Below are 25,032 nucleotides of genomic sequence, written 5' to 3'. Positions count from 1 at the left end.
CCAAGTGGCGATAAGTATGAAGCACTGGTCGAGGCCTACCCCGTAACCGCACAACAAGAGGTAGTGGTCGCCAGTGCCTTAGTGACGGTCGTCCACGGTCGAGTCCCAGTGCGCGTCCTGAACCCTCACAATCACACGGTCAAGCTGTATCGACACCAACCCATAGCAACGCTGAGCTGGACTACATTCCAAGACGTGATTCATCCCGAACAGGCCCGACAACAGAGCGTGGCAGCCAAACAGGGGGAGGGACCGGGCCCGGCCAGTATCTGGTGGAAAGAAATCCATATTGGGGACGCAGCTACCCCTGAAGAACAGAAGAACGGAGTCCTGCAGGTGGTGATCGATAACGGGGAGGCTTTCAGCAAAGACCCCACTGAACTGGGATTGGTCGAGGACATCCGGCATGGAATCCCCACCGGCACGGCCCACCCGGTAAAGGAGCGGCACCGGCCGGTAGCCCCGGCACTGCACCAACCCGTTCGGCGGATGCTGGAGGAGATGAAAGCGAGCGGAGTAATACGGGAGAGTCACAGCCCGTGGGCTGCGCCGATGGTCCTGGTCCGAAAGAAAGACGGCCAATTGCGGTTCTGCGTGGACTACAGGAAGCTCAACAGCCTGACACATCGGGATGCGTACCCCCTGCCCAGGATCGAGGAGTCCCTGACGGCCCTGCGGGCGGCCCGGTACTTTTCGACCCTCGACCTAACCAGCGGGTATTGGCAGGTCCAAGTGGAGGAAGACGACAAAGAGAAGACGGCGTTCACCACACCCATGGGGCTCTTTGAGTTCAACCGCATGCCTTTCGGACTGTGTAATGCCCCGGCGACATTCCAGAGGGTGATGGAGCACTGCCTCGGGCACCGAAATTTTGACATCGTGCTCCTATACCTCGACGATGTGATTATATTTTCGGAAACCTATGCGGATCACCTGGGCCACCTGCAAGAAGTGTTTCAGCGACTCATCCAGTTCGGGCTGAAGTTGAAACCCAGTAAGTGCCACCTCCTGAAGCCCGAGGTGCAGTACCTGGGCCACATTGTTAATGCCCATGGGGTATCCCCCGACCCAGAGAAAGTCAGCGCCGTAAAGGGATGGCCCGTGCCACAAACGGTGAAAGATGTCCGACGGTTCCTTGGCTTCGTGGGGTACTACCGAAGGTTCGTCCAAGACTTCGCCAAGGTCGCAGCACCACTGACCGAACTAATGAGAGGGATTCCCAAAGACGGGTATAACAAGAGGATCCCGGTGGTGTGGACAGAAAGTCGACAGGAGGCATTCGACCGACTCAAAACGGTGTTGACAGAAGCCCCTCTGTTGGCGTACCCAGACTACAGTGTCCCCTTCCGTTTGTATACCGATGCTAGCAAACAGGGCCTCGGGGCCGTGTTGGCGCAAGTCCAAGATGGGAAGGAACGGACCATCGCCTACGCCAGTCGCAGCCTAACGAAGACCGAACGAAATGATGCGAACTACAGTTCCTTCAAACTAGAGTTCCTGGCGTTGGTGTGGGCCGTGACAGAGAAGTTTAGAGACTACTTGGCTGGCACTCCCTTCGTAGCCGTCACTGACTGCAACCCACTGGCCCATCAAGCAACGGCCCGCCTGGGCGCCCTGGAACAGCGTTGGGCCTCCCGGCTGGCCAACTACCAGTATAGCATCGAATACCGGAGCGGACGCTGTAACGCGAACGCAGATGCACTCTCACGTCTGCCTATTCCCGAAGGGGAGGAAGAAGAAGAGTCCGACATAAGGGAGCTAGAAGAGCTGCCCCAGTTTACCAAGCGGCCCACGCCACTCTGCACCAGCGCGACCATCGTCAGCACCAACCGAAAGGAGGGGGAGGAGAACTGGGCCCAGCGGCAGAAGCAATGCCCGCACATCCAACAAGTCAAAAGCTACTTGGAGTCCCGACGCTTTCCAACGCGAGAAGAGCGGGATCGGGCGTCCACTGAGGTGCTCCGATTATGGCGACAGAGGGAACGGCTAGAGTTGCGTCAAGGCGTGCTCTACAGGAAGTATGTGGACCCAAAGACCCACGTCGTTAGTAAACAACTGATCGTGCCTAAAGAAGCAATAGAGGAAGTGCTGCGAGCCTACCACGACCACTCCGGTCATTTCGGGAGCCAGAAGATGGAGTCAAATCTACGGACCCGAGTGTACTGGCCTAACTTGAGGTTGGACGTGGAGGACTGGTGCAAGGCTTGCACCAACTGCGCCATGCGGCGACCAGCGACATCGATGGAGAAGGCCCCCCTCCACCCTATTGTGTCATCATATCCCTTGGAGTTGGTCACCATGGACCATGTGAAGTTGGAGCCGAGCCCCACCGGATACCAGTATGCCCTGGTCATCGTAGACCACTATACTAAATTCGCCGTGGCCCTACCGGTCCGAGACCTGACAGCCAGAACGACCGCTGAAGTTTTCTGGAAGGCGTTCGTCCGACCCTACGGATTCCCAGGTCAAATATTGTCCGACCAGGGCCCGACGTTCGAGTCACAGCTCTTCACCGAACTCTGCAAATTATACGGCTGCAAGAAGTTACGCACCACGCCCTATCACCCCCAGGGGAACGGGGTGTGCGAGCGTATGAACCGTACCCTTATTAACATGTTGCGGGCGATGCCCCATGAGCAAAGACGGGACTGGCCCTCCCTGCTAGCAGAGCTTGTCTTCATCTACAACAACACTTGCCACACATCAACGGGATATACTCCGTATTACCTACTGTTTGGGAGGACGGGACGACTCCCCGCGGACCTGCAGCTCCAACTGTCACCCCCGGACCCCCAGACCCGGACCCCGTGGGTTCAGGAACATCAAAACCGCCTTAGCGAAGCTCGGTCCATCGTGGACCAGCGAATGGAGCAGGTAAGGGAACAACAGAAGAGAAATTACGATCTAGACGCTCGAGCTGACCCCCTGACGGTAGGCAGCCTCGTATTCAAGAGGAACAACAGACCGCAAAGCAAACTTGACCCCAAGTGGGAACCCTACCCGTACGTGGTCACCAGGGAGCCAGAATCGACTCTCCCAGTGTATCAGGTTCAACGGCAAGATGGGGGCCGTCTGCAGTGGACTCACCGGAATCAACTCAAACCCTGTGTTAGCCGGGTTGCGGAACCCGAAACTGTTGACGGGGAAGAAGCACCCCGGAAGACGCCGGAAACTGAACCCTCCCTGGGGCCCAACATTCTACAAAACCCTTTTGAACTCTTGTTGTATGCAAGCTGCCTCACCACCCCTCGGGCGCCCGCCATTCTCCAGACCGACCCCGGCACCCTGGACGACTTCCCTGCAACCACGGGGCCCGCCCTGGAACCTGAGCCCAGGCGTTCGGCCAGAAGCACTAGGGGTGTCCTGCCAGCCCGGTACCGAGAGTAAGATATAAGTACTGTATAACCAAATCGTACCACTGTTGTGTACAACGTTTCTGCATTCAGTTTACCAGTTATAATGTTTATGACGCAGTTAATAATTGTTAGTAGGTTGTTCTTCTTAGCGAGCATATTAGGGCTCACCAAATGGACTTTGTGTTCCAGGACTGTGTGACTGTCCTAGACTTGTGACTGAAGTGGTGTGGCGCGAGGACACGCCCACAAAAAGGTATGGGCGGATGTAAGCCCCAGCACAGTAGGGGTTAAAGTGGACGCTGTGAGAGGGTTAAAGTGGGAGGGGGGCAGAGGCAACAATTGACAGACAGGTCACCGCGACCTGGGATTGGTAGGGAAGGAGGAAAAGGAGGACCGGAGGAAGAGGGAAGAGCTGGGAGCAGGACGCACGTGGAAGCAGAGCTGAGCGGCAGCGGGAGAAGTGCTGGACGCTGTGCTGCAAGCAGAGAGCCCGCAGAAGAGTCCCCCTGTCAAGCGGCGGCGGGTGAAGGGAAGAAGCAGAGAGCCAGCAGCGGGACTCCCTGCCGAGAGAAGAAGACGCGAGCGGAAGACGCGGTGGAGCAGTGACGTCATCGCCGGGCGAGACAGACGCCGGGAGCCGTGGACTGCGCGCAGGAGCGACGCTGACCCCCGCCGACTGCCAGGACGACCAAGGAGCGGGTAAGAGGCGAAAAGGGTACAGCCACAAGCAGCACCAGGCCCCAGCAGCACCAGGCCACTAACAGTAGCCCCAGGCCCCACCAGCAGCACCAGGCCCCAGCAGCACCAGGCCACTAACAGTAGCCCCAGGACCCACCAGCAACATCAGGCCACAGCAGCCCCAGGCCCCACCAGCAGCATCAGGCCACAGCAGCCCCAGGCCCCACCAGCAGCATCAGGCCACAGCAGCCCCAGGCCCCACCAGCAGTACCAGGCCACAAGCCGCCACAGGCCACTAGAGGCCCCCCACCAGCAGGACACTACAGGGCCACACCAGGCCACCAACAAGCCTCCCCACCAGGTGCCCATACAGGGGGAGAACCGAGTGAGCAGTAGGGGGAACTGCAGAGCCCAGCAGCATTGCAGACTGACAGAGAACCCGACAGCAGCCGGGGCGCAGTGTAGCGGAGTGTGGCAACGCCTGGCGCCCACACTAGCAATCCCGTCGGGGTGCACTGCGACCGGTGAAGATTTGCCCAGACCCAGCGGGAGCTGGCACCGTCTACAGGTACTTTATCCCTGACCTTAAAAGTTAACCCCACTTTCCAAATCCAAGGAAAAGGTTGCTGGACCAATATTGCCACCCGGTGGCCAAAGGATAAAATAACAGGGACTCATAGACATAACTAAATCCTATGCATAGGTTCTTATTGAGGACTGACCGGTCTTAACTAACGATAGTACCCGGGTACATAGGTGTAAGTGTGCAAGTAATATTTCATGATAAATGTGTTAGTGATAATCGTAATTAATCGTCATAGTAGATAACTGTTCTAGAACTACTGTACTGTTGTATTTAAAACAATGTTTGCACTTTGATATTGCGTTATATTGTTACGTGCTGTTCACCCCATTTCAAAGTGCAAAATCAGCTGGCGCCCCTAGTTGCAGGCCCAGAATAAAACATCAATTGAGAAAGTGTGTCGCTTGATTTGTGTACCCATCCTATAGTAAGAGAAGACTCCAGACCGTGAACCGAAGGAGATTAGTGGGACCGATTCCAGACGCATCAAGTGAGGTAATCCCCCTAGCGGTGTCCACATAGCAATATAAAAAGAGAGGTAGGGATGAGCTTTGTGCATCTGCACACAATACCACATGTACCACAAATAAAACCAGTGTTTCGTTTTGTGATGGTATTCAAGACTTATTATTATTGCCAGTTATTTATATAGTGCACACATAGGACCTTATTCAGGTCCGTTCACAAGGGGCTGATGTTTTCTCTTTGCGTATGTACTTGGTGCGTGCGGCCCAGGTGAACAGAAACCTTGCAGCAGAGGGGGGGGGGGGGCATTAGCATATGGGAACGCTTGGTGTTCTCATGCTAGTGGGCCGACGGTGCGGGGGGCGGGCAGCTGACGTAACTGGATGTCAGCTGCCCGTCCATTTCCCTCAGAATGTGCACGCAGATCTAAGGTTGCTCTGCGTGCACGTTCCACATCATTCGATGATCGTCGACCATCGGATGATGTGGGTGTTACCCCGCAGGCTGTGAATGGATGTTTGTGTAAAACATCATTGGCAGCCACTGCAATATTTCGCAGTGCCATATTCCACAGCGCTTTGCAGAGAATATTTGAACATTCACATCAGTCCCTGCAACAGTGGAGCTTACAATCTATAATCCTTAGTCTATGTACACGTACATATGGACATTCTGGAGTATGGGAGAAAACTGGAGTACCCGGAGGAAACCCACGCAAACACACTGCTCCGGATCAGGGGAACGCCCAATCTTTTATGGACGGGGGTTTGGCGGGGTTTGTGTTTGGTGGAGCAGCATTAAGGTGCTTGCTAGGCAGTGAAAATACACTGCCTAGCAAGCCAGCCTGAATCACCCCCCATGTGTGAGCTGCATACAAGTGTCAGGACAGAAGTGTGAAAGGTTTCAGAGCTGAAACAAGAAGCACTTGCTTTTTTCTTATTTGGTAACGCATATATGGAGGTTTTTTCCCTGTGTCGGAGTGTTGATATGCTGCTGTGAGGGGAGGGGACTGGGCCAGTGATGGCACCAGAGTCAGTGACACCCATTTCTCACCTTAAACAAAACGTGTACTGCACAAAAAGGGCATGTGGCCTTGCAGAGCCCCGGATCACTAAAAATGGTGTGGAGTAGTGGGGAAGAACACCCTAAGAGACTCTTACAGTACTGCTGGCTCCTTCTCATTGATGGGAGGTGGGTGCTGCAGGTTAATGTCACTTTGCAGCACCTGGTTGCTGTCCATGTGGATGTCACCCTGGAAGGGTGACATCCACATGCCGCCTGCACCCCCCTTGTGGTGCTACTGGACTGGACTCTAGATATACGCTTAGCTTAACACATTCAAGGGTAGACTTATTAAAGCTACTAAAAATTAAAACATGAAAGCTGTTTTAAATTTTGAAGTTAAACATGGTTTGTAACAGCCACCGCTTAAAAAATTACCACTATGGCCCTTATTCTGATTGAGTTGGACGGCTGCGTGTTCGGTCAGACAGCCGATGTATTGTGTTTGCGCATGTGCAGAGGCGTTTCTGTGCATCTGTGAATGCCGCACACGTCCGACTACAGCGTGAATTACATACAGAAAACGAGCCAGCTGCCCGCCCATATCCCTTCTTTCGCACAGAGAAATGTCCGAGTGGTCTGGAGCACTCAGAGCTGTCTGACTGCTCGGTCCATCATTCGATGGTCGGCGACCATCGGAGGATGGGGGAGGTTCCCACAGATGGGGGAGATGTTCACATGAAACATCCACTCGCACTCCGTTCGCTCGGCGTCTTACCGTATTCGGACGGTGTGAGTGATCTGTACGGTAGGCGGGGCTAAGAACACTCGGTATCCATCCGAGTCAACTAGAATAAGGGCCTATGTGTTTGTATTTTTCCATGTCTGCATACTGGGGCATAGCCAGAGTTTTGTGGGCCCCACAGCAACATTTTAAAGGGTTCACTTTCCCAATGCTTCTGGAGAGACATCTCTCCGCAGCAAGTGTTAATTTTATGCCCCCTAATAGTTACCTAGTTTGTCTTCTGACCCATATTAGTGCCTTTGTTAATGTTAATAAACTAGTCGTACCTAGTTTATTTTCTGAACCATAGTGGTGCCTTAGTTAATATGATGCTCCATAGTAGGGGTGCTGGACGGGGTGCCGACAGTCGGGATCCCGACAGGCATTCACCCAACGTCGGGATCCCGACTGTCAAAACACAGACAGCTGGGTTCCCGACGGCCGTCTGCTATTTTCCCTTTTGGGGGTCCACGACCCCCATAGCGGGAGAATAGAATAGGTGGCTCGCGTAGCGAGCCACCGTGCCTGCAGAGTGGCGAGCGCAGCAAGCCCGCAAGGGGCTTTGTTGCGCTTGCCATGCTGTTTGGGTCCAGCCAGTCGGGATAATGACTGCCGGGATCCCGACTGTCGGACCCCTATACCACACTCATATAGTAGTACCTTAGTTATTTTATGAACCATATTAATGGCTTAGTTAATGTTATGTCCCGTTGTTAGTGCCCAATCCGCCACTGGTAGTGCCCATGTTCACATTGTAGGTCTTCCAGTACATATTATGCAGCACAGTTCCCCCAAATCACATGATGACATAGTGTCGTCAGTTCATAATATGTAACATTACAGTGCCCCAGTTCACATTATGTTACATTATAATTTAATATATTAACATATTATGCCACATTACAATGGGCAGGTACAGGTGTGTAACTGCAGAAAATATGTGGTAGGCTCCAAGGCAAATGTTTGTAAGGGACATTTTGGAACTATCTGATAATGAATAATGTATACAGGTATATCACATGTGCACTTGATGTCATCATAAATATGCTGATGTGTTCAACACAATACAGCTACAGTATGTATACACAAACATGCGCATGGAAATACCCAGTGATTTTTTGATGCAAGGCCACTGTTTGTGGTTAGAAGCCATCAATAGTTTTGCTATTGGTGGAGGACGCCTCATGATTCTCAAAGTTGGAGGGCATCTGGCCTATAACAGTGATACAGATGGGAGTAAGAAATGGTTATTAGAAAAGGAGGAAAGGATAGATCAGTGTGAAAGAGGAAATGTGTTTTATGAGGTGATCAGAAATGTATGCATTTCAGCAGTTGGAGAAAGATTTAAAGATGAGGGCAAGTAGCTCAAATTGACATATGTACAGTAGATTACGTACCAGTAAATATGAGGTACTGTACATTATTGTAAAATGGTATAGCTGTTATAAAGTAGCAAGAGTCTGGAGGATCAGCCTTGCTGCAGTATGTAAGATGGATTGATGGAGTAGAAGGGTGTTTAGTGTAGATTGATGAGCTGAAAAAACCTCTTAAATCAAACAGTAAAATATGTCTGCAAACCAGCAAGCTAATATATTCCTCATTAGTTCAGATGGCAAACAATTGGGAAGGGATTTTAGTGCAAGATTCATGTGAAGTGGTAAGCCCCAGTAAGACTAAAATACAAGAGCAATTTTCAGGCCAGCAATTATACATATTAATATATAGTTATTGCCTTCATGGGATTGTGACTGGTATCGCAGGTCATATGTAAGAGCTGTTGAAAGTGTGTGTGTGTACTACTTTGTAATTTCCAGCCTGGCAGACTTGCAGGCAGCACTGATGTGAGACAATACGTGTTAGATGTACTGTCCAAAATGAAATGATAGTTGCTAAATCTAATAAATATGTAATTTACTGTGAAGCAGGCTCTTTAATGCTGGATAACTTTACCTTGGATAAAGTACAATTAAGCGGTGTGGATTGCCAGTAATCTTGTGCAATAAATACTGAAACCGATAAATAAAGCAGAAGAAACTGTAATTATAACCAGCTGTGAAATGGCTGGAACAACTATCAGGGACTGGGCTTTCAGTTCTGGTAGCAACCAACTGCAGTCGGGTCTGTGCCATTATCCCAGAAGTTAGTTGTATTGTTACTCGGGTTCAGGCACTCTCTGTATATTAGACCATCTACCATCATTCTCTGCATAACATTCCTTTAATAGTATGCACCATACTGTAGCTTTGTATATAAAACAAGGTTGATATAATAAAATTGTCGAAACTATTGGACATTTCCAATACACTGAGGAGAAGCAGGGAGGGGATGGTGCTATTGAGACTGAGTGGAGGTGATGCCGGTAAAGCATGAGGGTGAGGCTGGTGAAATATGAGAAGATGGTGTTTAAGAGACACTCTCTTTTGCAACATCAACCCAGTCTGGGTTGATGTTGCAAAAGAGACACAGGGATGGGGGGAGGGGGTTCTGGAAAGATGCAGTAGGGGGTAGGGCTGTAGAGAAGTAGTAGGAGGGTGTCTCTCCAGTATGTTTGATCAGGGAAGTTCACATTTTGCCCTGCCCCAAAACTTCAGTATGTATAATCTGGTTGAACTTCTGTAGAATGAGCATGACCTACACAAATAGGTTGCTTCTCCTATATGCACACTGAATACCAACCTAAACACTATCTATCTAGGGAGACTCAATTCCTTAAAAGTTCCCTCACTGCAGGGAAACAACCAAAACACAGTAATTAAGCTAAGGTGAAACATAGTGGTTACAAAAATTAAAAAAGGGGCATGAACATTACAAAGACTTGGGAACCATATAGAAATCGCAGGGGTGGCATAAAAAAAGGTCGCTGACAGAACAGTTTTTTCATTCTAAGTGTCCTAACATTGCAGTCTAAAAAAGCAAATAAATGCGGAATTTCGCAGCGCTGCGTGTGATTTTAACGCTGCCCGGCTCAGCCAGTCACCCAACCCCCCCCCCCCCCCTTTTTGCATAAAAATCCATTTGCAGCCTTGGGTGTGGGGACCAAATCACTCAATGGTCACCAACCATCAAAATGATTTGGAGCATGCTCGCAAAACTGAGGCACTCTCTGGTGCCTTATTTTTGCATGTTCCATGTACGGTGTAATGTATGGTGATGTCAGCTGCCTGCCCCCAGCACCCGCATCACTGCCTAACCTCCATGAAACCCATGAAACGCTGGGTGTTCCCTTGGGCGCATCCCCAGGCCCACCGGCCCACGTGACCCACCTGCACTGTTGTGTGCAAGCACCCAGCGAATAATATATTTGCGCATGTTCAGTCGTTAAACATCGCGCCCCAATTATATTAACCGTTTGAGTGCCAACATCACTGTGAGAGATGTTCAAAATATCCGCTAAAAATGCCAGCGTCGCTCACATTTGTCATTCAAATTCAAATAAAAAATGTTATGTGAAAAAGATTATATTTACTATATAAGGTAAACATTACAGGTCATTATAATGAATTGACAAGTTCACTTGTTAAGGTTTGTGTTTCCCATTTGTTCAGTACCAATAGAGCCCGAATTTGAAACTATATTTGTTAAGGGGTAGCATTTATATTTTAATTTGTTCTGGGCCGCCCGATAGCCAGGGGGACATCGGTCAACAAGAGACTTCCGTCATTTCCAGTATAATTTTGAAGTACCCCTGAATGGGCCGCAGCATACTCCCAGGGGTTGGGAACCACTGGTTTAGAATTACAAATGTGGTAGTCTCTCTGGGGTAGATTTATTAAGCCTGGTGAAGTGATAACGTGGCTGGTACTTTATCACCGGCCAATAAACTTGTAACTGTCATTTTTCACACCCAGCCTGTAACTTGACATTTAGGAGCTGACATTTGATTCAAAAGCTATTTAATAGACATTTATGGCTATTCCTTTTGTTATTTCTTCAATTAAATAACCAGTCTGAAGATGATTCCAAGTGTGGCATTTGGATTTGGAAGTTGCTTTGAACCCACAAAATACAGTCAAAGGAGCTGTCAATGTAAGTGAAAGGCAATTTTTACGCAAAAAAAAATGACATCAGAGAGATAGTGAGAACCTTTGGAAAAGAAAAATAATGATGAGGTCGGTAACACAAAAGGTCCTGGACATCCGCAGAAGACAACAGTGGTTGAAGAACACAGGATCCTTTCTATGTTAGAGAGACCTCTTCACAGCATCCAGCGAAGTGAAGATCACTCTCCATGAAGTAGGTATATCCTTATCCAAGTCTACCATAAAGAGAAGACAAGAGAAAATACAGATGGTTCACCACAAAGCGCAAATCATTCATAAGCCTCAAAAACCGAAGGCCAGATTATGTTTAGCCATTACAGTTCCGGTACAGCATTCCTTGGCCAGATCGAACTACAGCTCACAAATCGAAATCCAGATAGACATTGACTATATAGTGCAAATCTAAGGCAGATTGTATGTAAATAGTACAGAGTAAGCAAATATTGCATAGCACTCGAATCTTAAGTCGAATAGCAAAATAATCTCACCATGTGTACACACCATAAGATCAACCTGTTACAGAGTGATGGGAAGAGAAAAAAATATGGCTCGGGATCAGAAGTATATATATCATCTATAAATAACATGGAGTAGGCAGTGTGCTGGCATGGGCATGCATGACCTACAATGATACTGGGCCAGTTGTGTGTATTGATGATGTGAGAGAAGTAGTGAGATGAAATCAGAAGTGTATAGAGGTATACTATATGCTCAAATTCAGCTAAATTTGGCAAATTTGATTGGATAGCTCTTCACACTACAGACAGACAATGGCAAAAAATGTACTATGAGTTTTTTTAAGACAAAGTGTGAAAATTGTGTCAGTGTCCAAATATATATATGGACCAAATGATATTGACATCATTTTCTCATAAATGATGTTGTCCATTTGTAGACAGTTGCTAAAGAAACGTCTTTGGTATTGCACTTTTAATATGGAATGTGTCAAAATACAATTGGCTTGCAGAAAACTATATATGAATGAGTGGGACCATGAGAGGCTGTGAGCCATTTTGTAATCTGCATCTGACTTGTAGGCTAACAAACAGATAATTCAGTACTAATTTATAGTTAAAGGCCAATATATACTGTAAGCGATGTAACAAGGTGCAAACACAATTTTGATATACAGTATGAAATATATGAGCCTGTTTGCCTGACAGCTTCAAGTCATTGAGTTTAGAGGTCAGCTTGAGATCTATAGGGTTAACAATACGTGACAAGTTGAATACAGGAGATCTGCCAAACTTCTGAATGACCTAAGTAAACTATCCTCCCATCTCCATGGGTGATGACATGCAAGCGAGACAGCTTTACCTCTGCCTTAAGCTAATCCAGATGCCAGCTCAAAGACAACATAATGGATAGAAAAAGAGTTGCCCTTTGATGTTTGAAGAGGATACATACAGGCGGCACAATTTGAATACTTGCAAGTTTCCTACTTCGGCAGGAGCTGACCGCTGCTTGTTGAACATCAGCTTTCTTTAAACTGCAAACCCATACCCAACACCAGTGTTAAAGTGATGTAATAGTATTATTTATTTTCTTGTTTTGTTATCTTATGCAACATTATGTTATTTGTATGTACTGAACTATTACATAAAGGGACAAATGTATTACCTGACAATGAAATAGTTAGCATTTATTTTTAAAGCACAAGACATCCAGGCCATACCTGAAACCTTGGTGTCATCTTGAAATTTTTTTTTTTTCATTTAAGGTTCTAAAATGTGAAGTAGTTATAATGACCTGACAGTGTCTTTAAGGCAGTATTAGAAGGTCTTGGGCTATATTAAGAGGACCCTTTGACTTGGGCACGTTTGGTACTTGTGTCATAGTCCAATTACAATTTTCTTAACACCTGTTACCTGTCACTGTAGCAAATACAAGCAAAATCCTCCCAGCACACTGCAACAGATCAGCAAAAGAGATTTACATCCTAAATAGTAGAAGTGCAGAGATCATAGTTATGTAAGCACGTTGGAAAACATATGGTAAGGCACCAGCCACACCAAGGTGTCTCTGCTTTGTTGGACCAACACTACAAGATAACAGCATCTAGTTTGGGTCGTATGGTTAGGTATATTTACATTCAGAGCTAACTCAGATGTGATGGCCTCCAAGTTTGGCGATTGTGTTGGATGAAAACCATGCCTTTTAAATGAATGTCCATTTAAAAAAAAATATCCCACACAGCCCCTGAACTCTGAGGCTATTACATCTGCCCCATAGTCTCATTGGCCTTTCATTCTGTGTCAGACGTTTCATTATATCTCATCTGCTTGTTGCCCTCTTGTCTCCAACAACCCCTCTGCTGGTGTTTGGGCTAGTTTTTAATCTTTGCCCTTATTTCCCATTCTCTGTGTCCCCTTATTTTACCTCCCAGAGGTGTTACACGCAGAAGTATGATTCAGAAGTACACGCAGTCACAACCATGAACGATTCGTAGCCTACTGAGATGGCCGTGAAGTGAGGGGACGCGCATACCTGTGAAGCCCGTGAGGGGACTCCGATACCTGTGAAGGTATCCGCGTCCCCTCGCGGGGCTCGCCACGCTTCGGGCTCGGTGGCTCGCTGCGCTCGCCACACTTTCTATTCTCAACTCCACGCCGACGTGGATAGTGGGGGTATGAAAAGGTCGTAGGACACTTACCGCCGCCACTCGCCACGCTTCGGGTTCACGTTTATAGTGGGGGGTGTCGTGGGGGTGCATTTCACATTGTAAGCACCCATTAGTGTGCTTAAAAGCACCCTTTATGGTGCTTATACGATCTTTCATCGCATAGGGGGCAAAAATCGCGTCGCATGCGATGCGTTAAAAACATCGCGCGATGCACATCGGGGGCACCGCTTTAATACACAAGTACCAAACTGGGTATTTACAGACAGTCAAAGGTATGAGGGCCCTGCTTACAATCTCTACAGTATGTCAAATTGTTATATAATACAAAATATTAATGGTGAAGCACTTAAAAAAAGGTCTTTAAAAAAAAAAAAAAAACGCAGATGTGTCTTCATACATCTATCCTCCCTAGGAGACAGTGCTGATTAATTTGATATATAACATATCTTTGCACGGAACAAAGCACGGCACGGCATGAAAAAAGCCACACTGCTACATTTTGTTACTTCATATATGTCATACAAAGATATACAATTGTTGTATATCAAATGAATCGGTACAGTCTCCTGGTGTATCTTAGTCATATTGGTATGTCCTAGTCACTAAAATAAATTTTCATGGAAAAAGACACAAATAAAGATACCCGACAGATTTGCGTGGGCCTCAGTGCGCCAAGAGGGGCTGTTTGGCGTGACTGCAACAATGATGTATAAGGAAACATCTGTAATTACTTTTTTTCTATACAGTAGGTTACTAAATCATGAAACTATATTAAGAGGATGACTCACTAATAGTAACATCATAGATATCAGTGAAAAAAAATACTTTTATACATTGAGTAAAAACTGATTGTAAGTACAAACCATTATATAGTCCTACTTTACCAGCTATTAACTATATCGGAACTTTATCTTCTTGGCACAGTGTCAGTACCTTACCGTAAAGCACATGCGAGTGGAAAGAATAAATCAACTGGGATTTAAATGTTAAATAAACACAGAAGGTCTGTTTAAGTGTATGTAAACATATGGACAATTCTCAAGGCTTCTAATGCTTTAAAGAACCTTTTTAATAACTATCTTTAATACAGCAAGTTAATAAAGCATGTATCAATGTGCCGGAGAAAATGTGATAACTTTTTGTTAAAGTGCAAATAGTAAAATAACACAAAAACAGCATCTCTAGTTTAATCTAGCAGACAAGCCTCACATACCTAGTGACGCAGCTTTCTTAACTTATTACAGTACATACAATGTGTAATATAACCATGTGAATTTAAATAAAAGCCATTGATTAGTTTGCAAAAAATATGTCATTTTTCTTTCATTTTATACTTTCTATATCATTGAAATAATTAAAATAAACAGTTTGCCACAAATCAGTGCATTGGGTCATGCCAATCTGGTCCTATTGTTTGCTTACTAAGGTGCAATACTGTAACTGCCAGAGGCAATGAAGTAGCCTGTCTGCAGGCATCAAGCCCTGAAGGGGCACCTGCATGTACAGCAGCACTTGTGCAGCAAACAACGGTCTACCCGCAGCTGCTGCTGGACTGTGAGATGGGACTCGCCAGTGAATGCTTAGTCTGCATTCTGCAGAGAGTGACACCCTCACTCACCTGCTGTTGTCACCCAGCATAGCTCCAGTCCCTGTAGACAAGCTGAGAGTAATCATCTATATATATGTCTAGTGTCCGTGAGTACAGGGGCTGGCTGGCAACTTTTAGCCTGGGGGGCAAGTCCAGAGCACTGGCCCATAAGTAACAGTCACAGACTGTGACGTCAGTTCTGGCCCCGTTCTATTGCAGCACCAGAGTAAGTCCTGGGCTACGCACAGACTGTACACACTAGGAAAATAATTTGATGGTAAATGATGCCCATTACAAGCTACGCCAAACACCGTGATGCCCATTACACGCTATGAAACACACCGTGATGCCATTACACACTACCCACACACCGTGATGCCCATTACACGTTATGCCCATTACACATTATGCCACACACTGTGATGCCCATTACATGTTATGCCACACACTGTGATGCCCATTAAACATTATGCCACACACTGTGATGCCCATTACATGTTACGCTACATACTGTGATGCGCATTACATGTTACGCCACACACTGTAATGCCTATTACAGGTTAAGCCAGCCACTGTGATGAGCATTACACATTATGCCAGGGCTCAACAAATGTTATTTTAATGTAGGAGCCAGGATAAAAGTGTAGGAGCCAGGCAAACCAAAAACATGAAGAGTGCGTGCCAAACATTTACACCGTAATGCCTATTACACATCACACACCCATTACATATTACATCACGTGCCATAATGCCCATTACACATTATTCCAAACACCGTAATGCCCATTACACATTATACCAAACACCGTAATGCCCATTACACATTATGACACACTGTAATTGCCATTACATATACCACACGCCATAATGCCTATTACATTTTATGCCACATAAGTGCCGCTTACCTATATGCTCGTTGCTTCAGGTTTTTGTTTGATGCCAGGGGTTACATCATGAAATGCCACCCAGCCTCACTTGCTGCTGCCTGCTCCTGGGGTCGCCTGGGTGCAAGTGAGGGCACCGAATAACTTTGACTGTCCATTTTTACTGAGCTGCTGCCTTGCTCTGCCACCTGGAGTCCTGGGGAGGTGGGCACGCTGCCAAGGCCAGTCGCTGGGGCCTGTGCGCAGATGGCAAGGGCACATTGTGGGTAGTGAGGGACTTAACAGTACCTGTGCAGGGTCAAAACTAGTCTTTACAGCACCCAATGCAGGCTTTAATCTGGTGCCCCCCCTATCTCACCTGGCGGCAACCCACACCCAGGACCCCCTTCTCACCCAGTGACAACCCACCCGGAACACCCCCCATTCTCACCTGGCCGCAACCCGCCTATGTCCTCCGGTCCTGTAATGCTCTGCGTGTGTCCTATGAAGGGAGAGCAGCGATAGCAGTCAGCTTTGGGAGCCGCCACTGACTGCGGGCTGTTGTGTGAGGACACGCAGCAGTGATGGCGCCTCTACGCCTGCTGTACCTGGGACCGGACAGGCTGTCTGCTATTGGCAGCGGATCATGCACAGCCTGTCAATTTCACGCGTCAACACTCCAAGCTCCTGAGGCGCATGACCCATGTAGGTAAGCGGCACTGGAGCAGGAGGGGCTGAGGGGAAGGCACACATGACATACACTGTCCCTCCTCTTCTTCCAGTGCACGCTGCAGCGGAGCGCCGGAACAATACCGCCAGGCTGTGGGCGGCAGAACCCTAAATACACTGGACCACCAGGGCCCTTTTCAATATTTAGCCAGCCCGCCGCACTAATTGATGAAGCAGCCCGGGGGGCACATGGCACCCTGCCCCCCGGCCCAGCCCGGCTCAGCCCGCCTCTGCGTGAGTATCCGAAACACTGCCATCTGCTAGCAGGGATTGAAACTACATCTCTTTCTCACACATGCACAAACACAGAAGGTAGCAAAGCTTTTGCTTTGAGTGGGCTTACTAGTATCTATATAGTTTTGTAGGTCGTTGTTTTCTTGTTTTACTCATTTGAGTATTCTTTTAAGCTGGGTACACTAATAGATTGTTAATGTGAAGGTTTAAGCATCTCTGTGTGAATGTTAATGAGACACTGTTTTGGTTCCTGGCTGCTTTTGTGTCAACAAGATACTGCTCTATTGTAGTCTGTGTGCAACTCTGTGAGAACTGTTTATACCTTTTCACTGTTGTCTCTGGAGGCTTGATGTGTACCTGAGTTCAAACATTTGGGAACAAATGCTGGGAAACAGACAATATTCATTCAGACAAATTGGTTAACTGTTGAATAAATGTATCCAAACAATTATTTGTATCCATTTTACAGCATTTGGGAGCAAATGGTTGACTGTCACTTGCTCCCATCCATTGCCAGATTTTTGTTCCCACCATACATTTTGGATAGATACATTTCTCTATGTGGACCCAGCTTAATTTGTTTTTGCTGTGATTCCAATCTGAATGGCCCCTAGGTTTTTTTGTTTAGTACCAAATGGTTATCATTGACTTAAGCCCCATGCTCACTAGCTGACTCCCTGATGACACCGGTATTGGTGGTGGCAAGGATCCAGCTGGGTGCCAGTATCAGCAAATGCATACACACCTGCTGATGCCAGTGGGGGGAGGGACATCCTGAACATGAAGGATGAGGGAGAGCGTCGTAACAATATTGATTTGTACATTATTATGAACAATATCGTTCAGAAAGTCCTTTCTGAGCGATATTGTTCCCAACATTGCCTAGTGTGTATGGGGCTAAAGGCTTCAAGTCTTCTACCTTTTTTATGTGGATAGGAATTACTTTTAAACATGCAGGAAATACAGTATCATTAGCAACATACAGTACTCCAAGATATGGCCATTGATGATATCTTTTGCAAGACTATTGTAAAGCGCAACGGAATCTGCTGTGCTATATAACAAACTGTAAATAAATAATAATAAGATTGCACAGCGTGTACGCACTATGGACCTGATTCAGAGTTGATAGCAAATACTTAATCTTTCTCAAATGAGCAAAACCATGTGCACTGCAGGTAGAGCAGATGTAATATGTGCAGAGCGAGTTAGGTTTGGTGAGTTATTTTGTTGCTTTATTTTTACACTGCAATTTAGATTTCAGTTTGAATACACCCCACCCAAATTTAACTCTCCCTGCACATGTTAGATTTGCCCCACCTGCAGTGCTCATGGTTTTGCCTATTTGAGAATGATTTTTCGATTATGATGAGGTCTTAATCGGGCCCTATATCGCTTGTCCAGAAGTTCTGGCGACTTCAAGGGAAATTAACAATATTGTATCATTATCAAGTCATCTAATGTGTACCCAGCTTAAGCAAAACTGTACCTTTTAATTCCTTTTGGATGTGAGATATCTTGATACATTGACATATCTACCCATTTAATCATGAACGTTCTAGGAACGGGTTTGATACGAAATCCCGGCGGTCCGAATCCCAGCGTTCAAAATCCCAACGCCAAAATCCAGACAAGGGGGGGACGTGGATCGCCCCCTTTGTAGGCTCGTTGCGCCCGCCACGCAGCGGGCCCGGTGCCTCGCTACGCTCGGCATACTAATTTATTCTCCCTCTATGGGTGTCGTGAACACCCACGGAGGGAGAAAGTGTCGGGATTTTGGCGGTCGGGATTCCGGCATCGGGACCGCCGGGATTATAACTGCATCCCCTATTGTTTCAAATGGAATTTGCATAAATGGTCTACCTTAGTTCCATACTATTATATGGTCTTTGTTTTAGTACATACCTAGCAATGGGTGCTAAAACAATTTTGTACTTTTTGTTTACGTTCTGACGTTTTTCTTTTAGTAAATTCTATTGTTTTATTTTTGTTCCAATTTTTGTAATATGCTTTTTAAAATTCTCTGTTGTGCTATGTTTGCATTATGATGTTATATCATCCATACAACAGGATTGCTGTCAGGGTCGGACTGGCCATCTGGTACTTCTGGCAAATGCCAGAGGGGCCAATGGCCAGGTGGGCTGATTTCTTTGTGCACTGTGGAGGCTCTGCTTCCTGATCGGATAGATAGGATAGATTCAACAGATAGAGCCGCTGGACTCGTGGTGGGTACGGTGGCTCTCTCTGTGTGCCGCTGAGGTCCAAGAGAAAGGGGGGCATCACATTCCCCTATACCCCTCTCTCCTGCAAGCATCCATGGTGCATGTGTGCGCACGCATGCACACAACAAAGGTCTCGCTCCTGCACAAATGCTAGGGCCGGTTCAGCGGCCCAGTCTGTCACTGATTGCTGTCCAGATTGGCCACAAACATAGGTTGCCAGAATTACATGTTGTTGAGGTTCCTTTCATCACAAGGTTTAGGCTTTAGAGGCACAAATTTTATGTGGAGATTGCTCCCACACTTACATAAGTGAGTAATTACAGTGTTTACTTACAACTTGAGTATGACTTGTAGTGTATACAGTAATTGTGAAAGGATAAGAAATCATTGTGCCTGAAGTATACATCATCTCCTGTCTACTACATTTTTTTGTATACATTGATGTGATTATTTTTACATAAAATAATTTCACGATTATATTTGATTGTCAGTCTGTTTCCATTATAGATAATGCAAAATCCACCAGCTACGTATCAAGAATTTCTGGACTTCCAGCGCTTGGTAAGAGATGCAAATAATGAAAGAATGGATTTAGAGATGCTTTTAGTCAGGCCACATCAAAAAGTCTGATTTTAAACAATATGTACTTGGAAACCTCTTACTGAAGGATGTGCATAGGTCTTGTATAAAGTAATTAATTGCACTTTCAGGATCCAGATAACATAAACTGTATGTTATACATAGGTGTAAAGCCAGAATAAATGTTTCTATTACTTTCTGGTATGCTCTTAAGGGAACACTTATAATGCATACAACTCAAATGTGACCATTCATTTATCAAGTTGTGCATTTATCCTCAATCATAAGGAATAACTATTGTATTGTGAAGGCATACAGTTGTTCTTGACTGGCATCCGTGTCAAAGACCTACTCAGGAGCAACCGGAGAGATGCCTGTAATAGAGTAGTGTATCTGTCACCTACACATTAAATATAGAATATACCTGTTTCCAGATGGGCGTGAAATTCAGTTAACAGGCAAGCAAAAATATTCTTTAGCATAAATAAGAATCCTGGTATCCCATATACTGGCAGAAACAAACTTATGACATCCTATTTATGACCACAGCTTACTGGAAAGCACTAAGAAGCAGATGGAATGCCCTTCCACGCACAGTAAGACTCTCCACTAGCCTCCAGACTTTCAAGCGTTCCCTGAAAACTCACCTCTTCAGGCAAGCCAATCATATTTAAGTTCTACATGCATAACCCTCTGAGGCACTTATGTATTATATAGCTTCCCTTCTGGACTTGAAATTTGGTGGGACTGCTATGCTATTACTGGTGCCTGTCCCATGTCAACCTTTTGACTGTCGACCTTCCCATTGTCGACCTAATGCTTGTGTTGACCGTTTGACCCTGTCGACCTTAGCCATGTCAACCTTTTTCATGTGTTGACCTTTAGTGCAATGCATGTAGACCTCTTAATAGTGTCGACCTAACGACCGTATACCCATGATTCAAGAGAAGTCGTGTTACGATTTCTCTTGAACTTCCCGGCAGCTTCCCAGACACAAGATAGATCTTGTGTATAATTTAACTTAAGACCTATCGTAAGATCTGCAACTGCCAGCATACTTCTCGTTGGTAGCATCTTCAGAACATGTGTGCAGCAAATAAGATCACAGGATCCACCTCACGACCCGCAGGACCACGCATTGGATCATAATAGTACGTAAACACCTAACAATGTGCATTAAAAACACACACAATGCATCACACGACACGTCGAAATCGTACGTTCCAGACTCTTCTGGATTGTGGATTGTAAAGAGAAAACTCTCAATAAGGGGTTTATTTACTAAGAGTTCTATTGAAGATGGGGCGGTGAAATGTAATAAGATGAGATATTCAGAAAGTGAGAGATTTGGTAAGAAATCTCCAGTTTTTTTTAAAGCAGCAATCATTTACACTTCAAAAGCTATTTGGTTTCTTACCAAATCTCTCACTTTCTGAATATCTCACCCTATTACATTTCACCTGGGATGTTGCTATGGGCAGCCAGTCAGATTGTATCTATTATCTTCTCGAAGGTGCTAAATAAATAAGTCGATTCTGATTGGTTCATCAGCAGCAGGTCATCTTGACAGCTTAGGCCCATTCATGTGTGCTCCACGTACCCTCCTTGATGGTGGCCGTGGTTAGAAAATGTATCAAAATAGTATTTAATATTGATTTTTTTCAAAATCAGTGCAACATGTGTACTTTAGCTGCTGTTGAGCATCATTTAAACATTAAAGCCCTGAACTTTGACATCTTGGTCATTTTCCATTTCATCAATTCACTTGACTATAGCATTTAGGAGAAACTAGTTTGTATTAAATATAATGTAAATGTACAGATTGAATTGTTATTTGCTTGTATTGTGTTGCAGTCATTAGAACTGAACGACATGACATTTTTTCCCCTTTTTTTTCTGAGCAGACAGATTGGCCAGAATATCCTTTTATAGGAAATGATCTACCTGAAGAGGCGATACCAAAATATTCACTGGACATGATAACAGAAGAGCTTTCAAAAAATGTCCCACTAGACATGAAGGCTTTGGACTATTTAGAGGAAACAGTTGTTAAAAACACTTTGTTTGTGGATAAATATGCTTCCCACATATTATGTTCACCTGCATCAGATGATCATCATTATCCATTAACTCAAGGTAAGAAGATTCCTTTTGTGTTATTTACTAAAAACAAATTGTAATATTTATATCACCCTTTATCATTTGCAGAACGGTTATGGCACAAAAGGGTCATCAGTGTCTAGATAGTCAATAGTTCGACACCAAAAGTCAACATCACCATATCAACATAGACAAAAGGTTGACACAAGCAAATGTAGACATAGAAATGGTTAACACAAAAAAAGTTGACACATTTTTTTATGTGTCAATTTGTAAGCTTAATCAAGTGTATTACAAATTATTACCCACTCCCTTTCCCCATCATCTCAGCCTGCACCCCTTGGTGTCACCCCATTTCCTGGCATCACCACAACCTCCTTTGAAACATGCAAATACCACCCTACCTGTACCCCGGGCGTGGTGTCCCGTCGTCCCCCCCCCCCCGTCATTTTGTTCTGGATCCGTTCCTAGATCAATGTGGAAAAGGCACTGACAGATGGCGGACTGATGGAGTTTGGACCCATCTGTAGCTATTTGTTGAGTTATTTTAGATAAAGGATTCCGGCGTTGGTATTTCAACCGTCGGGATTCCGAACGCTGGGATTTCATACTGATTCCTTTCAAAAATACACCAAACAGTATAGTGAAGAATTATCATAAATGATAATGATTATCATTATCATAAAGGCACATTCCTACTGTATAATTATTCCAGGTGGCATTAATCCTTGTATGACTAAAAACCAAGTACATTCCATATTAAATAATGTTTATAAAATTAAAATGAAACTGTGGCACTCAGCGTAGGGCAGATGTGTTTGTACCAAATTAAATAAATGTACAAAACATGATTGATGGATAATTAAATAAAATAATTTCTGACATCCAGAAAGAGCATCTCCATGCGGCCAATCATTGAAAAGAAAAAAAAAACCACATGAACCTTTATAAATTTTAGCGAACACCAACCTGCCCTCGAAAATAAGGATGGTAAATTGCAAGTTATTTACAATTATGTAAATGCAACAATAATTATTAGACACTGCTGTCATAATGGTGGTAAATTTAAATATGAGGTGCAACAATAACTACAATTCAAAGATGTTATACACTGTTTAGCAGAATTTTACGCCAGTCTGCCTTAGCAATATATATAATTCTGAAGATGGCGGCATTGGTCATTCTTCTTGCACTTGGCATGGTGCTTATATATTTATCTGTGTTATTTGTCTAAGAGCATGCAGAAATGAGGAAAGATAACATGCAGAATATGTGCTGTTTTGTCAAGCAGCAGCAAAATATAGTAGTAAAAGATATGCAGTGGATTTTCAAAAATGTAAATAAATATTTAATAAACACAATAAGATATACAATTAAAAATGATCATAAAAAATATTTGTAAGCGAAAACCAGCAATGGATCGGTGTGCTCTGGCTATATATATATATATATATATATATATATATATATATATATATATATATATGTCACCCTTAGTCCGCAATGTGTGGTTGGCAAGTGTCCCTCATTGGTATTCACTCCACTTGGAATAGATGGAATGGAAATGCACTACATAAGTTAAACATGTAGTAATATGTTCTCTTCCAGCCAGACTTGCATGCAAGCACATGTTCCGCATTGATGCTTTGAATGATTGTAATTAGAACAAATCTAATTTTCTTATTTATCTAGAGCGGTGGTTCTCAAACTCGGCCCTCAGGACCCCACACAGTTAACGTTTTCCAGGTCACCTTACAGGTGCACTCATTACTGACTGACGCATTTTAAAAGATGCACATTTGGAGCTAATTATTTCACTTGATTCTGTGAGGAGACCTGCAAAACCTGCACTGTGTGTGGTCCTGAGGACCGAGTTTGAGAACCTGTAAACTACAGTTAATTAATTTTTCTTTATTGCTTTCAGCCTTTGTTACCGAAATCGATATCGCTGAGCTCTCTCAGAAAGCACAAGAAAAAATGAAGGTATGAAATGCTCATTTAAAAAAAATGTCATATTCTAAAATGAAATAAAAAAAACATACAGCAGTAGCATAACTCCCAACTGTCCCAATTTTCCTGGGACAGGCCTGTCGTTTATGACTGTCCTGCTCCCCACCCGCAGCTGGCAGTGTCCCGCTGTGGGGGACAGATGGGACTCCCCATATCAGTGCTTCTCTGCTTGACAAAGCCGCTAGAAAAAGATGGTGCACACAGCGTCTATGCCCACTTTCCAGGTGGACAGGGGGCATAGCCAGCAGCTCACAAAGGCCATTTCTCCCAACATTGATGAACACGGGGACCTGGCTTCATGATTGTGACATTGCCGGGAAGCCATGAACCATTTCCAGGAGCATGTGGCAGGGCTGCACACGGGGATCCTGGTGGCAGAAGTCAGAATGTTGGGAGGAATTCACTTATAGCGTTAACTTTGCTACATACTGTATAGTATTATGGAAGCTACACACTCTGTAAAGGTCATCTACAAGATGCCTGTGTCTGGCATTTGAAAAGCAAGGAAAATGTACATGAGTGTTTACTGCTCTGATGGGGTAGCCACAGCAGTTTCCTCCAAGCAAAATTACTTAACGGTAAATTATTTGCTAACTCTTAAGTCCCAGAGATCAGGTTACCCTTTAACAGGGGTTCTCAAACTCAGTCCTCGTGACCCCACACAGTTACATTTTTCCAGGTCACCCAGCAAGTGCTTAGGTGCATTCATTACTCATTGACACATTTTCATACTTTCCAACTTTTAGACTCTCTGAAGAGAGACACAGGCATGTGCCGAAGACGCGCGCCTGAAAATTAGGGGTCGTGAGCCTCTAGCTAAGCCTCCAGCCCCCCTGGCTGCAGGAATACACGCTGTGGGCATGCGCACAGCGTTTATTCACCGCTGCTCAGCAGCTGACAGGGGAACTCCCATCAGGTTGGTTGGGGGGACTGCACACAGTGAAAAAATCATTCAATAGTGAGTGAGTTTCAAATGGATTTGCAGCTAATAGCCAACATGCGATATTTTCGCAGGCCTTTTGCAGCCTTGAACAGGGTGGCAGCTATTTGATCACATGTTTCTGCAAATTAGCAAAGAACCGATCAGGTCTGAAGAGCCCCCTAATTTTGGAAACCATACAGGATGCTAAACTTAGCAAAAACCATTATGAGGGAAAAGTGTAGGGGTTGTAAATT

At 45.3% G+C, this 25,032-nt stretch overlaps 1 protein-coding gene across 5 annotated transcripts in view; it reads left to right on the top strand.

Moving 5' to 3' along the window:
- FAM227B (family with sequence similarity 227 member B) overlaps nucleotides 1-25,032 on the top strand; it is a 411,735-nt gene that overhangs the window by 12,374 nt on the left and 374,329 nt on the right. For all 5 annotated transcript variants that reach the window (XM_083183953.1, XM_083183951.1, XM_083183952.1 and 2 more), the window contains 3 exons: nucleotides 19,675-19,728; nucleotides 21,651-21,882; nucleotides 23,771-23,829. In XM_083183953.1, coding sequence (XP_083040079.1) covers nucleotides 19,678-19,728; nucleotides 21,651-21,882; nucleotides 23,771-23,829 — 342 coding nt within the window. In that variant the 5' untranslated portion in view covers nucleotides 19,675-19,677. The remainder of the gene's footprint in view (nucleotides 1-19,674; nucleotides 19,729-21,650; nucleotides 21,883-23,770; nucleotides 23,830-25,032) is intronic.

The sequence above is a fragment of the Crinia signifera genome, chromosome 4 (assembly GCF_055691185.1).
Source record: "Crinia signifera chromosome 4, ASM5569118v1, whole genome shotgun sequence".
Lineage (NCBI taxonomy): Eukaryota > Metazoa > Chordata > Amphibia > Anura > Myobatrachidae > Crinia > Crinia signifera.
This window is presented reverse-complemented; position numbering and strand designations above follow the sequence as displayed.